The sequence below is a fragment of the Nerophis lumbriciformis genome, linkage group LG03 (genome assembly GCF_033978685.3).
Source record: "Nerophis lumbriciformis linkage group LG03, RoL_Nlum_v2.1, whole genome shotgun sequence".
In the NCBI taxonomy this organism is placed as follows: Eukaryota; Metazoa; Chordata; class Actinopteri; order Syngnathiformes; family Syngnathidae; genus Nerophis; species Nerophis lumbriciformis.
The window spans coordinates 8,876,579-8,890,601 of record NC_084550.2 but is presented as its reverse complement, the minus strand read 5'-3'; the positions used below and the strand labels follow the sequence as shown (position 1 = coordinate 8,890,601).

General features: G+C 37.5%; 1 protein-coding gene across 1 annotated transcript in view; it reads left to right on the top strand.

Moving 5' to 3' along the window:
• The window catches only part of cfap251 (cilia and flagella associated protein 251), a 39,598-nt gene extending 30,542 nt beyond the window's left edge, over positions 1–9,056 (top strand). The window contains exons 18-20 of the mRNA XM_061933117.1: positions 264–492; positions 674–781; positions 8,470–9,056. Coding sequence (XP_061789101.1) covers positions 264–492; positions 674–781; positions 8,470–8,600 — 468 coding nt within the window. The 3' untranslated portion in view covers positions 8,601–9,056. The remainder of the gene's footprint in view (positions 1–263; positions 493–673; positions 782–8,469) is intronic.
• Positions 9,057–14,023: the final 4,967 nt, after the last annotated feature.

Below are 14,023 nucleotides of genomic sequence, written 5' to 3'. Positions count from 1 at the left end.
TTTCTAAGTGTCAACAATTTGGGATTTTTTCTAAGTGTCAAAAATTTGGGATTTTTTTGGTCAAAAAGTCGGGATTTTTTCTAAGTGTCAAAAAGTCAGGATTTTTTTAGTAAAAAAACCTGGATTTTTTTCCAAATGTCAAAAAGTCCGGATTTTTTTGGGTTGATGATGTGGTCGACATAAATAGGTTGTCAACACAGGCAGGTCCGACTTAAGCAGAATACATTACAAATCCAATAAGAAATTACATTTTTTCATGATAGGTAGAAGACATGCTAAATGAGATCAAGCTTAGCAAATACGCCGAAACGGGAGAATACACGACGGACATCAACCTGGAGGAGTTGATCAAGCTCTATGTCAACCATCGGCCGGCCTTTGGCATCTCCAGTGATGAGATCGCTCAAGCTTTCCGTGTCCTCGGCGACGCAAACACGGCAGGACGACCTGTCCTGCAGAGAGAAGAGCTGCTGGAACTCCTGCAGGTCCGAGGTACGTTGGCCCAAATAAGTCTTATTACTTATTATGCGTAAACTACCCAGCTTGTTCATTGACTGCCTCTGTCTTGTCTGAGCGCACACAGCTCAAAAATCGAGCTTTTCACACTTTTTTTTATTCACCTTTATGATGGAGGCTGTTTATTTTGTTATTATGTGTTCTATTTCTTCAACAGGCGAAGTCATGACAGAAGATGAGCTGGCGGAGTGTTTCACTTCACTTTTAGGCTACATTGAAGTCAAAGATGAGGAGAGTACCGAGCCCCATTTTTCTAAATCTAATGGTATGTACATCTACTACTATAGTATGTATACTCAGATCAGATATCAGATAGGTCTTTATTGTCATTGCACAAGTACAACAAAACTTTGTTTTCAGCACAAACCAGTTCAAGATTAGACAAACAGTGTACAGGGTTACAGTACAGGAACGCTGATGGGTCGCCATAAGGCGGCCCCGTAAAAGATGGGAAAAAGGTAAAACGTGTGTGTGCCCAATTGTCTTGGGTGTGATGATGTAATGTTTTTTATAGACTGAGGCCGATCTGCAAAAAGTTCGACTCCAGGTGTCGTTGAGGAGGGAGGGAGGTCAAAAGCGTCCATCATTGAGGTGTCCTCGGGGGTGTTTTTCAGAACAGCCTGGTCCTGTTTTCACAGCGTCAAGGCCATTCGAGGGAGTCAAATCGTAGATTAAGATGTTTGTTTTCCGCGAGCAGACAAAACAATGACTTGTCTGTTCTATTCGTCCATGCAGGGTGCTTTCAAATTCAATTCAATTTTCCTTTTCAGCAAGCTTCTCCATGATGTGATCCATCTTGCGATTCAGTTCAGAAATCGCCACAGTCTGTGTTCCCACAGCCCTGCCCAAACCATCCATTGCAACGAACAGCCTTTAGGCTCCTTGTGTTAGGGTATATTGGTGACGAACCCCAAGATGCAGAGATGACGGCAGGCATTGAGCGAGAAAACATGATTTAATACTTTAGCAAAAAAACAAACAAAAGGCGCGCACAAGGCGGAGAACAAGCTTGGCTATGAACTAATATAGCACAAAGGCTAACTGTCGACAAGAAACAAAAACACTTACTGTGACACGAAGGAACTATGACATGAGCAGAGTGAACAAAAGTAGACAGAGCTACAACGACAAGTATTATGACAGGTAGTAGTGACATCGACAATGACAATAATCCAGCACTGACTGGAGAGGAAGGCAGGTTCAAATAGCAGCTGGCTGATTGACACCAGGTGTGGCCAGGTGCCAATCAGCCACAGCTGAGGGGACAAAGCACTCAGGGAGATAATCAGGAAATAACCAAAATAAGAGTGCTGACAGGAAATAAAACAAACACAGAGGAAAAACTCAAACTTAACCAAACTGTCAGGGACAAGCCTGACACCTTGAGTGGCTGTCATCGTCTTACGAATACTTTAGATTAGGGCGGTTAAACAATTCAAATATTTAATCGTGATTAATCGCAGTTTGTCCATAGTTAACTCATAATTAATCGCAAATTTTTTTTTAAATTTTTTTTTATTTTTTTATTTTTTTTAACTTACACCTTCAATTTGTTTGATTTATTTAAACTGTCCACCGGTGCAGTCGTCTTTTGCTTAATTGTTGGTACAGAAAAGCAAGTCCAAATAAGTAAACCACAGTTTCCAAAATAAGCCCAAAAAAACCTACTCATGAACTTTTCAAGGGACTTTAGGAAAAAAGTTTCTTGTAATATGAGGACTTGGCAACACAGCTAGCAACTCCAGTGATACTGGTACCTCAACTCTGGCAGTGACAGTGGACGGAAATAACTTTGGTCTTGTGGAGAGTAGTGTTAATCTTGTCGACAACATTTTTTCGTTTTGGATATCGTCAAGGACATATTTTCCCGTAAATATAATAGGATGATTTATAATCACAACAAATGCAGGTTGACTAAAACAATGACACAATTAATTGAATAAAATCGAGACAAAAAAATTGACAGAGACAAAATCCAATCATATTTAATTTTGTCTTCAGGCAGGTGGGACAGTTAGGAATATATAAAATCACAGTAACATGTGAGAGCGAGGCAGTCATGTGTGTGCCCAATTGTCTTGGGTGTGATGATGTAATGTTTTTTATAGACTGAGGCCGATCTGCAAAAAGTTCGACTCCGGGTGTCGTTGAGGAGGGAGGGAGGTCAAAAGCGTCCATCATTGAGGTGTCCTCGGGGGTGTTTTTCAGAACAGCCTGGTCCTCTTTTCACAGCATCAAGGCCATTCGAGGGAGTCAAATCGTAGATTAAGATGTTTGTTTTCCGCGAGCAGACAAAACAATGACTTGTCTGTTCTATTCGTCCATGCAGGGTGCTCTTAATTTTCCTTTTCAGCAAGCTTCTCCATGATGTGATCCATCTTGCGATTCAGTTCAGAACTCGCCAGTCTGTGTTCCCACAGCCCTGCCCAAACCATCCATTGCAACGAACAGCCTTTGGGCTCCTTGAGTGGCTTTCATCATCTTACGAATACTTTAGATTAGGGCGGGTAAACAATTCAAATATTTAATCGTGATTAATCGCAGTTTGTCCATAGTTAACTCATAATTAATCGCAATTTATTTTTTTATTTTTTTAAACTTACACCTTCAATTTGTTTGATTTGTTTGAACTGTCCACCGGCGCAGTCGTCTTTTGCTTAATTGTTGGTACAGAAAAGCAAGCCCAAATAAGTAAACCACAGTTTCCAAAATAAGCCCAAAAAAACCTACTCATGAACTTTTCAAGCGACTTTAGAAAAAAGTTTCTTGTAATATGAGGACTTGGCAACACAGCTAGCAACTCCAGTGATACTGGTACCTCAACTCTGGCAGTGACAGTGGACGGAAATAACTTTGGTCTTGTGGAGAGTAGTGTTAATCTTGTCGACAACATTTTTTTGTTTTGGATATCGTCAAGGACATATTTTCCCATAAATAAAATAGGATGATTAATAATCACAACAAATGCAGGTTGACTAAAACAATGACACAATTAATTGAATAAAATCAAGACAAAAAAATTGACAGAGACCAAATCCAATCATATTTAATTTTGTCTTCAGGCAGGTGGGACAGTTAGGAATATATAAAATCACAGTAACATGTGAGAGCGAGGCAGGGGTAAATCATGTGTGTGCCCAATTGTCTTGGGTGTGATGATGTAATGTTTTTTATAGACTGAGGCCGATCTGCAAAAAGTTCGACTCCGGGTGTCGTTGAGGAGGGAGGGAGGTCAAAAGCGCCCATCATTGAGGTGTCCTCGGGGGTGTTTTTCAGAACAGCCTGGTCCTCTTTTCACAGCGTCAAGGCGATTCAAGGGAGGGAGTCAAATCGTAGATTAAGATGTTTGTTTTCCGCGAGCAGACAAAACAATGACTTGTCTGTTCTATTCGCCCATGCAGGGTGCTCTCAAATTCAATTTAATTTTCCTTTTCAGCATGCTTCTCCATGATGTGATCCATCTTGCGATTCAGTTCAGAAATCGCCACAGTCTGTGTTCCCACAGCCCTGCCCAAACCATCCATTGCAATGAACAGCCTTTGGGCTCCTTGAGTGGCTGTCATCGTCTTACGAATACTTTAGATTAGGGCGGTTAAACAATTCAAATATTTAATCGTGATTAATCGCAGTTTGTCCATAGTTAACTCATAATTAATCGCAAATAAAAAAAAAAATATATATATATTTTTTTTTTACTTACACCTTCAATTTGTTTGATTTATTTAAACTGTCCACCGGCGCAGTCGTCTTTTGATTAATTGTTGGTACAGAAAAGCAAGCCCAAATAAGTAAACCACAGTTTCCAAAAATAAGCCCAAAAAAACCTACTCATGAACTTTTCAAGCGACTTTAGGAAAAAAGTTTCTTGTAATATGAGGACTTGACAACACAACTAGGAACTCCAGTGATACTGGTACCTCAACTCTGGCAGTGACAGTGGACGGAAATAACTTTGGTCTTGTGGAGAGTAGTGTTAATCTTGTCGACAACATTTTTTCGTTTTGAATATCGTCAAGGACATATTTTCCCGTAAATAAAATAGGATGATTAATAATCACAACAAATGCAGGTTGACTAAAACAATGACACACTTAATTGAATAAAATTGAGACAAAAAAATTGACAGAGACAAAATCCAATCATATTTAATTTTGTCTTCAGGCAGGTGGAACAGTTAGGAATCTATACAATCACAGTAACATGTGAGAGCGAGGCAGGGGTAAATCATGGAAGGGATCCAACAGAACCACTGTCTCTGTTATTTCATTTAATTTTTTAAACAGGAAAGATTAAAAGCAACAGTTGTGTTACAGTTAATGGGGCCTGACTCAGTTAAAACTGGTTTGCAGCAGCTTCCTGCTCTGCAGTACAAGAAGTAAACACAATAAAAACAATTAACACAAACACAGTAAGGCAACAAAGGACATCATGCTTGCATCAGACCCACCCAGACTTCAGACCAGGTCCGTCAATGCTCACAGGAGACGCTGTCCAACAGAAACCTTTTTTTGAATCGTGACAAAGTATGTGTTGTCCTAATTTGGAAAGACTTTAGTGAAGGTATGAAAAAAATACTTTTCCCCTAAATTGTTTTTAAAAGTCTGGACAAGGAGAACTTCCTGAGAGTGTGATCTTGTGATCTGGGAATGTCTGGTGCTCACATTCGGAATGAGCGCACTCAAAGCTTGACAAAGGTTTTTTTCACCTGAAAGCAAACATTAATGACATGATAATTGAGGTAATTTGGGAACGTAAGAGCATTTGCCTGAGACAGTACAGTACAGTGACGAGCCCAACCAGAAAGTATTTTTTGAATCTTATAGGCTCTGTAATAGGTAATATCTTGCAACAGGCGCAATAATAGGGGGGTCCAAACTACGGCCCGTGAGCCAAATGCGGCCTGCCAACGTCTTCAATTTGGCCCGTAAGGAGCCACGAGTTCAATATACAATTTGACCAGGAGCGGTGCATCCATGTCATATATAAACAGGGGCGCCGCTAGGGATTTTGGGCCCCATGAAAAAAATCTTTACAGGGCCCCCAACACAGTGTCATTATTTTTTTCTGTATTATAATTTCATCATCATTAGGGGCCTCTCTGGGCCCCCCTCCATCATGGGCCCCTAGAATCCGTCTCCTTTACCCCCCCTTTTCGGCGCCCCTGTATATAAATAACCAGTTGCGTGATTGCTGCCATTTTCTCGCCATCTGGGGGCCAACAAAAATAGCTCTGCCTTTAATTGTAAGTACAGAATTTACTTATATGACCCGATACAAACAACCTTCCCTAGTCATGGTGCAAGAAAAAAGAAAATCAACTAGTACAAAAATGTAACAAACATGGCCACACATAACACAACCTGCTCATTAAACTTTGTGGATATTTAAAAAAAAAACGTCCAACCAACATAAAAAAATCCAATTGACACCATTAAAAGGTATGATGAAAAAAATGTAAAACACTCTTTCCACACTTATCCATGCTTGACGCATTTTAGCTGCTTGATATTTCTGATAGATTAAAAAACCTTAAAGAGGTTGTCTCAGAAGTAAACAAGGTAGGAGTTGAACTTTCACGTACGCTTAATAACAATTATAATAATTGTTCATTATATATCCATTATGTTATTATAATAACACGTACTCATATATATATATATATATATATATATATATATATAAAAATAAAAAAAAATAAAAATAAATAAAATAAAAAAAACAACAACATATATATATATATATATATATATATATATATATATATATATATATATATATATATATATATATATATATATATATATATATATATATATATATATATATATATAGTTACTGTGCATGCAGTCCGCTTTCGGCCCCCTACCAATTTTTTAGCCCAATGTGCCCCCCCCCAGTCAAAAAGTTTGGACACCCCTACTCTATAACGTCATTGGTGGTAAGGTAAGTGTCCAAATGGGCAGACAGTATGATATAGTTGACAGGACTATGGCATGTAAATAGGTTTTTCAGATACGAAAGGTAACAGGTATTGTCGGATTTTGTTGTTGACATACAGTTTTTGCTGTAGTTTTTTTGTTGGATTCAAGTCGTGCTCCTTGTATGAGAGACATGACTCCAGAAGCACACCAAGATATTTATAGGATGTTGTAGTAGAGAGTGTTTGATTGTCCCTTGGCAAGTTTCACTGCAATAAGACGCTTTTGGTAGCCATCCACAAGCTTCTGGTTGAATTTTTGACCACTCCTCTTGACAAAATTGGTGCAGTTCAGCTAAATTTGTGGGTTTTCTGACATGGATTTGTTTCTTCAGCATTGTCCACATGGGAAGGCCATTCTAAAACCTTCATTCTAGCCTGATTTAGCCATTCCTTTACCACTTTTGACGTGTGTTTGTCCTGTTGGAGGACCCAACTGCGCCCAAGACCCAACCTCCGGGCAAAAAAATACGAAAACTCAAGACAGCCATGACATTATGTTCTTTACAAGTGTATGTCAACTTTTGACCACGACTGTATATTATTCAACCTTTGGGGGGGAAAAACAAATTCAGCTTAAATAATAGAACACTGAGAGATTAGTGTGAACTGTATTTATTGATATATTCATGGAGTGCAAGTCTTGTGAATTTAGTTTTTGAGATGCTCTGCAATAACCTTAATAAAGTTGTTTCAAGACAACTTTAAATAAGCGTTATATTTTACGGCGTGGCGCAGTGGAAAAGTGGCCGTGCGCGACCCGAGGGTCCCTGGTTCAATCCCCACCTAGTACCAACCTCGTCATGTCCGTTGTGTCCTGAGCAAGACACTTCACCCTTGCTCCTGATGGGTGCTGGTAGCGCCTTGCATGGCAGCTCCCTCCATCAGTGTGTGAATGTGTGTGTGAATGGGTAAATGTGGAAGTAGTGTCAAAGCGCTTTGAGTACCTTGAAGGTAGAAAAGCGCTATACAAGTACAACCCATTTATCATTTATCATTATATAAGAGTCGCTGTAATTATAGTCGAGTAAAATGTTGAGGAATTTAGTCGACTAAAACTAAATCAATTTAGATGACTAAAATATGACTGAAACCTGAACAAATTTTCGTCAAAGGACTACGATTAAAACAAGCAAAAAAACTGCTGTCAAAATGAACAGGGGTGAAGAAAGCGAGAGTTGCCATTCAATATACCTTTTTCTTTGCCCATTTCTGTTCTCAATTCGGTCCTGTGACTCAGCATCAGCTGGAACGCCGCTGCTTTTCCACTGCACCAGTATGGACTCAGGGTTACAGAGTGTCAGGTTCAAACACTGATGACATCTATTAAACAAGACAAGAGGCAAAGAATTAAACAGAGACAGATTTAAATTTCGACTCAATATATTGAGGAGAGTCGCCCGGACATTGTATCCTTCTACAATCTTCAGCACGCTCTCCCAAAAGATTGTATGCCTCCTTCTTTTATTTTGGACCCTCCCCGACCACCTGGCCATCGCTGTTTCCAAAGGACAAAGGTCGCAAAAAAGTTCACAGAAAAGGTCGTAAACACTTCACAGAAAAGGTCAGTTCAAAATAGTTCAGAAAGAGTTCGTCTGGAAATTGGGCAGATCCTTGGTTCTCTCCGCTTTGAAGTCCTTGGGCCAGAACAACATCCTTCTGTTGATTACCATACATGAGAGAACTCAGGAACACCATCTTGCTTCCCCCCCTACACAGTGGAGTTTTACAAGCCTTACTCTTGGTAGGTTTCAAAAGACAGCCTTTTGTCTTCTTGTCAGGAACACAATGTAATACAAAGTTTTTGTGATAATTTAGAAACAATTATTCTAACACAGAGGACGGAAGTTAATCGCGTAACAAAAAAATTGTGTTGTTAAAGGAAGCTTTCTTTAACTCGTAGCGTGTCAATTTTGACAGCCTGATTTTAAACTGTACATTACTACAATTGATTTGTGGTGTGTTTTTTTTCGTAGATGTGAGCCAGGAATATTCTTTAGAGAGTGTCATTCCGGAGGAAATATCTAGGGAGATATTTACTGATAAAATCCTGGGCCTCCCACCGTCTACTTGGAAGAGTGGACACTTCAGTCAGCCTGCAGAGTGAAGAATGAAGGCAGAAGTCGATTGAACCTTCTATTTGTCTCGAACATGCTTAAAAAGTATATCAGTATGTGGAATTAAATTGTGGAATGGATTAACCAAATAAATCAAACAATGTCCTAAAATAATCCACTTCAAGAAACTCTTCAAACTCAAAGCGTTTACAAAGTACAAAGAAGAAGATAAACATTCTGAATTTATCTCATCCATCCATTCATTTTCAAGATTAATCTTACTCATCTCACCATATGAAATATAACTTACTTCACTAGTTATTATTTATTTATTTTCATTGTGATTACTTATGGAGTGTATTGTGAATAAATTGAGAACAGGAAGTGAACAAAAGTTTTAGCAACTGCTATGTAAAGGAAAAGGGGTAGGATTAAATAAGCTCTGCTTCTTCCTACTCCTTTTCCAACATGTTGAATAGAGAAACTGGAAATGGTGATGTATCATGTTGTATGCATGCATGTTCCAAATAAACTCAAACTCTACTCATTGATTGATTGATTGAGACTTTTACTAGTAGATTGCACAGTACAGTACATATTCCGTACAATTGACCACTGAATGGTAACACCCGAATAAGTTTTTCAACTTGTTTAAGTCGGGGTCCACATTAATTAATTCATGGTACAAATATATACTATCAGCATAATACAGTCATCGCACAAGTTAGTCATCAGAGTATATACATTGAATTATTTACATTATTTACAATCCAGGGGGTGGGATGTGGAGGGGGTTGGGGGGGGATAGGTTTGGTTGATATCAGCACTTCAGTCATAATCAGAGGTGGGTAGTAATGCGCTACATTTACTCCGTTACATCTACTTGAGTAACTTTTGGGATAAATTGTACTTCTAAGAGTAGTTTTAATGCAACATGCTTTTACTTTTACTTAAGTATATTTATAGAGAAGAAATGCTACTTTGACTCCGCTCCATTTATCGACATTCAGCTCGCTACTGATTTTTATCGATCTGTTAATGCACGCTTTGTTTGTTTTGGTTTGTCAGACAGACCTTCAAAGTAAAGGATCTATCACATGCCTGCGTTTCACCAATCAAATGCAGTCACTGGTGACGTTTGACTCCGTTTCACCAATCAAACAGAGCCGGGCGGTCACATGATTAACTGCACATAAAGTTTCAGCGGCAAACAACAGCAAGCTTAAGCTTACATGAACTCAACGTCAAATCTGAGGAAGCACATCGCGGTAAGTAACGTTAGTAGATATTTTGGCTGTCACCGTAGGCTGATGTTAGCTTCCCTGCTATGAATCACTGTCAAATGTACATCGTGTGGGGACATTTATTAACGCACTGCAGCCTCATAGACAGACAGACAGACAGAGACACACACACGCACAGTCGCGCACACACACACACAAACACCAATCAGAAGTGCACAGTGTGTTCCCAGGTGCAGTCCACACCTATCAGTTTGTGGTTTGCGTAATGACTAACTTGTTATTTTCCTTTGTAATCTCCGCCTACTGAGCCTATGGTGCTGTTAAGTTATTGTGGCTCAATTTGCCTTAATTTTTTGTATGTTAATGTATTATTATTTAATATATATTATTGTTTTAGTTGCTTAAGAGATTTTTGCTGGCTCTGAATTTGCTCATTGCTATTTTTATGTTTTTGTGCATTATTTGTTGCCGTCATCATTAAACGAACAGGTTACTCATCAGTTACTCAGTACTTGAGTAGTTTTTTCACAACATTCTTTTTACTAGGGATGTCCGATAATGGCTTTTTTTCCCGATATCTGATATTCCGATATTGTCCAATTCTTAATTACCGATACCGATATCAACCGATACAGATATATACAGTCGTGGAATTAACACATTATTATGCCTAATTTGAACAACCAGGTATGGTGAAGATAAGGTCCTTTAAAAAAAAATGTAATTAAATTAAAAACATTTTCTTGAATAAAAAAGAAAGTAAAACAATATAAAAACAGTTACATAGAAACTAGTAATTAATGAAAATGACTAAAATTAACTGTTAAAGGTTAGTACTATTAGTTGTGCTGCTGCATGCACAATCATGTGTGCTTACGGACTGTATCCCTTGCAGACTGTATTGATATATATTGATATATAATGTAGGAACCAGAATATTAATAACAGAAAGAAACAACCCTTTTGTGTGAATGAGTGTAAATGAGTGGGGGGAGGGAGGTTTTTTGGGTTGGTGCACTAATTGTAAGTGTATCTTGTGTTTTTTATGTTGATTTAATTAAAAAATAAATAAATAAAAATGATACCGATAATAAAAAAAACATACCGATAATTTCCGATATTACATTTTAAAGCATTTATCGGCCGATAATATCGTCAGGCTGATATTATCTCTACTTTTTACTTTTACTCAAGTAAATATTTGGGTGACTACTCCTTACTTTTACTTGAGTAATAAATCTCTAAAGTAACAGTACTCTTACTTCAGTTCAATTTCTGGCTACTCTACCCCATACTTGCCAACCTTGAGACCTCCGGTGGGGGGGGGCGTGATTGAGGGCGGGGGCGTGGTTAAGAGGGGAGGAGTATATTGACAGCTAGAATTCACCAAGTCAAGTATTTCATACATATATATATATATATACACATATATATATATATATATATATATACATATATATATATATATATATATATACATATACATATATATACATACATATATATATATATGTATATATATATATATATATATATATATATATATATACATACATATATATATATATATATATACATCCTGAAAATATGCAAACAAAACTGTGATTCGATAATTGATACTTCAAACTTGCATAAATAAATCTTAAGGAATATAACATAACTTGGCTTCTGAGAGCTTCAAAATGTAATGAATAAAATGCTAAAGTTGTTGATAAAGAAGCAATTATTTTAATAATTAAATATGGTTATTTTAAATGAATTATTATGATCATTTAAAATTAATTATTTCAAATGTGTTTATTTTAATGTATAATTCTATGGCTGGATGTATTAAGGAGTCAGAAAAAATACAAATAAAAATACAATTCATTTTGATGTTTTTAGCAAAATATAGTAAAAATGTATTTAGTTTTGTTTTTTTAATTAATAAATATATTTATTTTTAGGTAAGATAAACATAATAATACAATTTATCTCTAGTCTGGATGATTTAGTTCTTGTCACCCTGTTGTCCTCCCATCATAAAAAAGGCTGTCCTCACTCAGGTCCGCAAGTGTAAAATCGGGAGATTTTCGGGAGAATATTTGTCCCGGGAGGTTTTCGGAGAGGCGTTGAATTTCGGGAGTCTCCCGGAAAATTCGGGAGGGTTGGCAAGTATGCTATACCAGGCACGTGCACACATAGGGCCCTATGGGTGCTTGAGCCCCTGCCCTTTTTTGCCTCGTCTTAAAAAGTGCCCTCTGCCTGTGTGTGTTTTTTTTTCTTTTTTTTTTTCTTTCCTTTAAATAACATTAATAAATTCCTGTCAGGGATGTAAAAAAAACAGCGTAACAAAAACTCCACGTTTTCTTGTAATACCGGGTTGTTTGAGCCTGCCGCTTCCGCCAGAGAGAGAGAGAGGGCGAGTGAGTGAGTAAGTGAGAGGAGAGAGAGCCAACTGCGCCCCTGAGGAGACGTCACGTGACAGTGGAGCAACTTGAACCTGTGAGTTATGGTCTAGTCGCCGTTCACCTATTCAGCATCTAATATGGGTCATATTTCAGAAAAAGGCTGTATTATTATTCTATAATTCAATGTGTCAGTTTCTGTTTTTGCCGGACGTCGGGGCACGGCGCATCAATTGAGCACGGCACATCAAGTCCGCACAGAGAGGAGCGGATCGTGCGGGACAGGAAGTAGTGTACAAAATACAAAATAAAACACCAGGTTAATTTTCAAAATAAAATGCACTGTCTTTACGGCGGATCACATTTCTCTCACAGTAGAGGTTTAGATATAAAGTTTATTGTGAGTTTGCTATTACTGTGTGGGTTAACAAAATAATAATAATAATAATGATAATAATAACAATAATAAGAAGAAGAATAATGATAATGATAATAATAATAATAATAATAATAATAATTATTATTATTATTATTATTAATACTAATAATTTCAGCATTCTGGGGATATAAGATGTAGGTTACCTGTTAGGAATAGTACCATCTGTATTTAAACTTGATTCATGTTGATTATGCCTGCAGCACAATGCCAAAAAAAGAAAGGATACAGAAAAGGAAGGAGAAGGAGCGCCAGGAAGCAGCTAAGGGTAGCAGACCTCTTAATGCATGGCTAAAACCAAGTACTAGCATCATGGAAGCCCTGAATTTACATTGAGGAGCATATTTGGGTATGGGTGGCCTCCATCCTACAGCCCTCTACTGGCCCCTGGTCCATATTTTTGGCCCTGTATTGCGTTTCAGTTGTTTAGTCTGAGCATTAAGTGAGAAAGACCATAAGTTACAACTTGATGGTGTTTTCATCAAGTTAAGGGAAGAAGGACATATTTTCTCATTGAAGTTTTTTCCATTTGAGTATTTATTTTTGTATTTTTTTTCATAGTTCATGTTGCACTGTTCAATGTTCAATATTAAAGTGCTTATCTTTAACAATAAATAGCCTAATAATAAACCAGTGTTTTGTTGCTTTTCATGTCTTCCAAGCCTATGATAATGTGAATTAACTCATTATGACAATCATTTGTTGACACAAAAGAAATGTCAATCACTTTTACCTACAAAGGACACACAGCTAAGTAGTTAGCTTCCTATTAGCAAATTTAATTTTACATTAATTTCCATATTGTGCAAAGGCCCCCAAAAAAATTTCCTGCCCTTTTCTGACTTTGAGCCCCTGCCCCTATACCATACCATACCATACCAACTTTATTTATAAAGCCCTTTAAAAACAAGCACAGTTGAAAAACAAAGGGCTGTACACCACAAAGAAATAGAGGCAAAGGACAGACTAAAAAATAACATTTAAAACAGAAATAAAAATACACAATTAAAAAGCAAATATAAATGACCCTAAGAACAGTTTGTTAGATAAAAACAGTTTAAAAGTTAAAGACAGTTCAAAAAGTTAAAAGCTAAAAACAGTTCAAAGTCCCTCTATAATCATGTGCACGTCCCTGTGCTATACCCACCTCTGGCCATCAACAATTATAGCATGTTAACATTATATATGTTACTCAACATCTTGCAATTAGAAAATGCGTTTGAGATTAACTAATTTTAAGCCAAAAGAGAAAATAATATCGAAGTTTGTATATTGCCTACACCCCGAGTTCAGTGACCTTTGACCTACAAAGCAAACGACGACGCGAACTGGGCTCGGGTTATATGAAGTACCAAGGTGGGGGGAGGGTTGGTTCTTCTATTGACCAATCAGATACCTTGTTACAG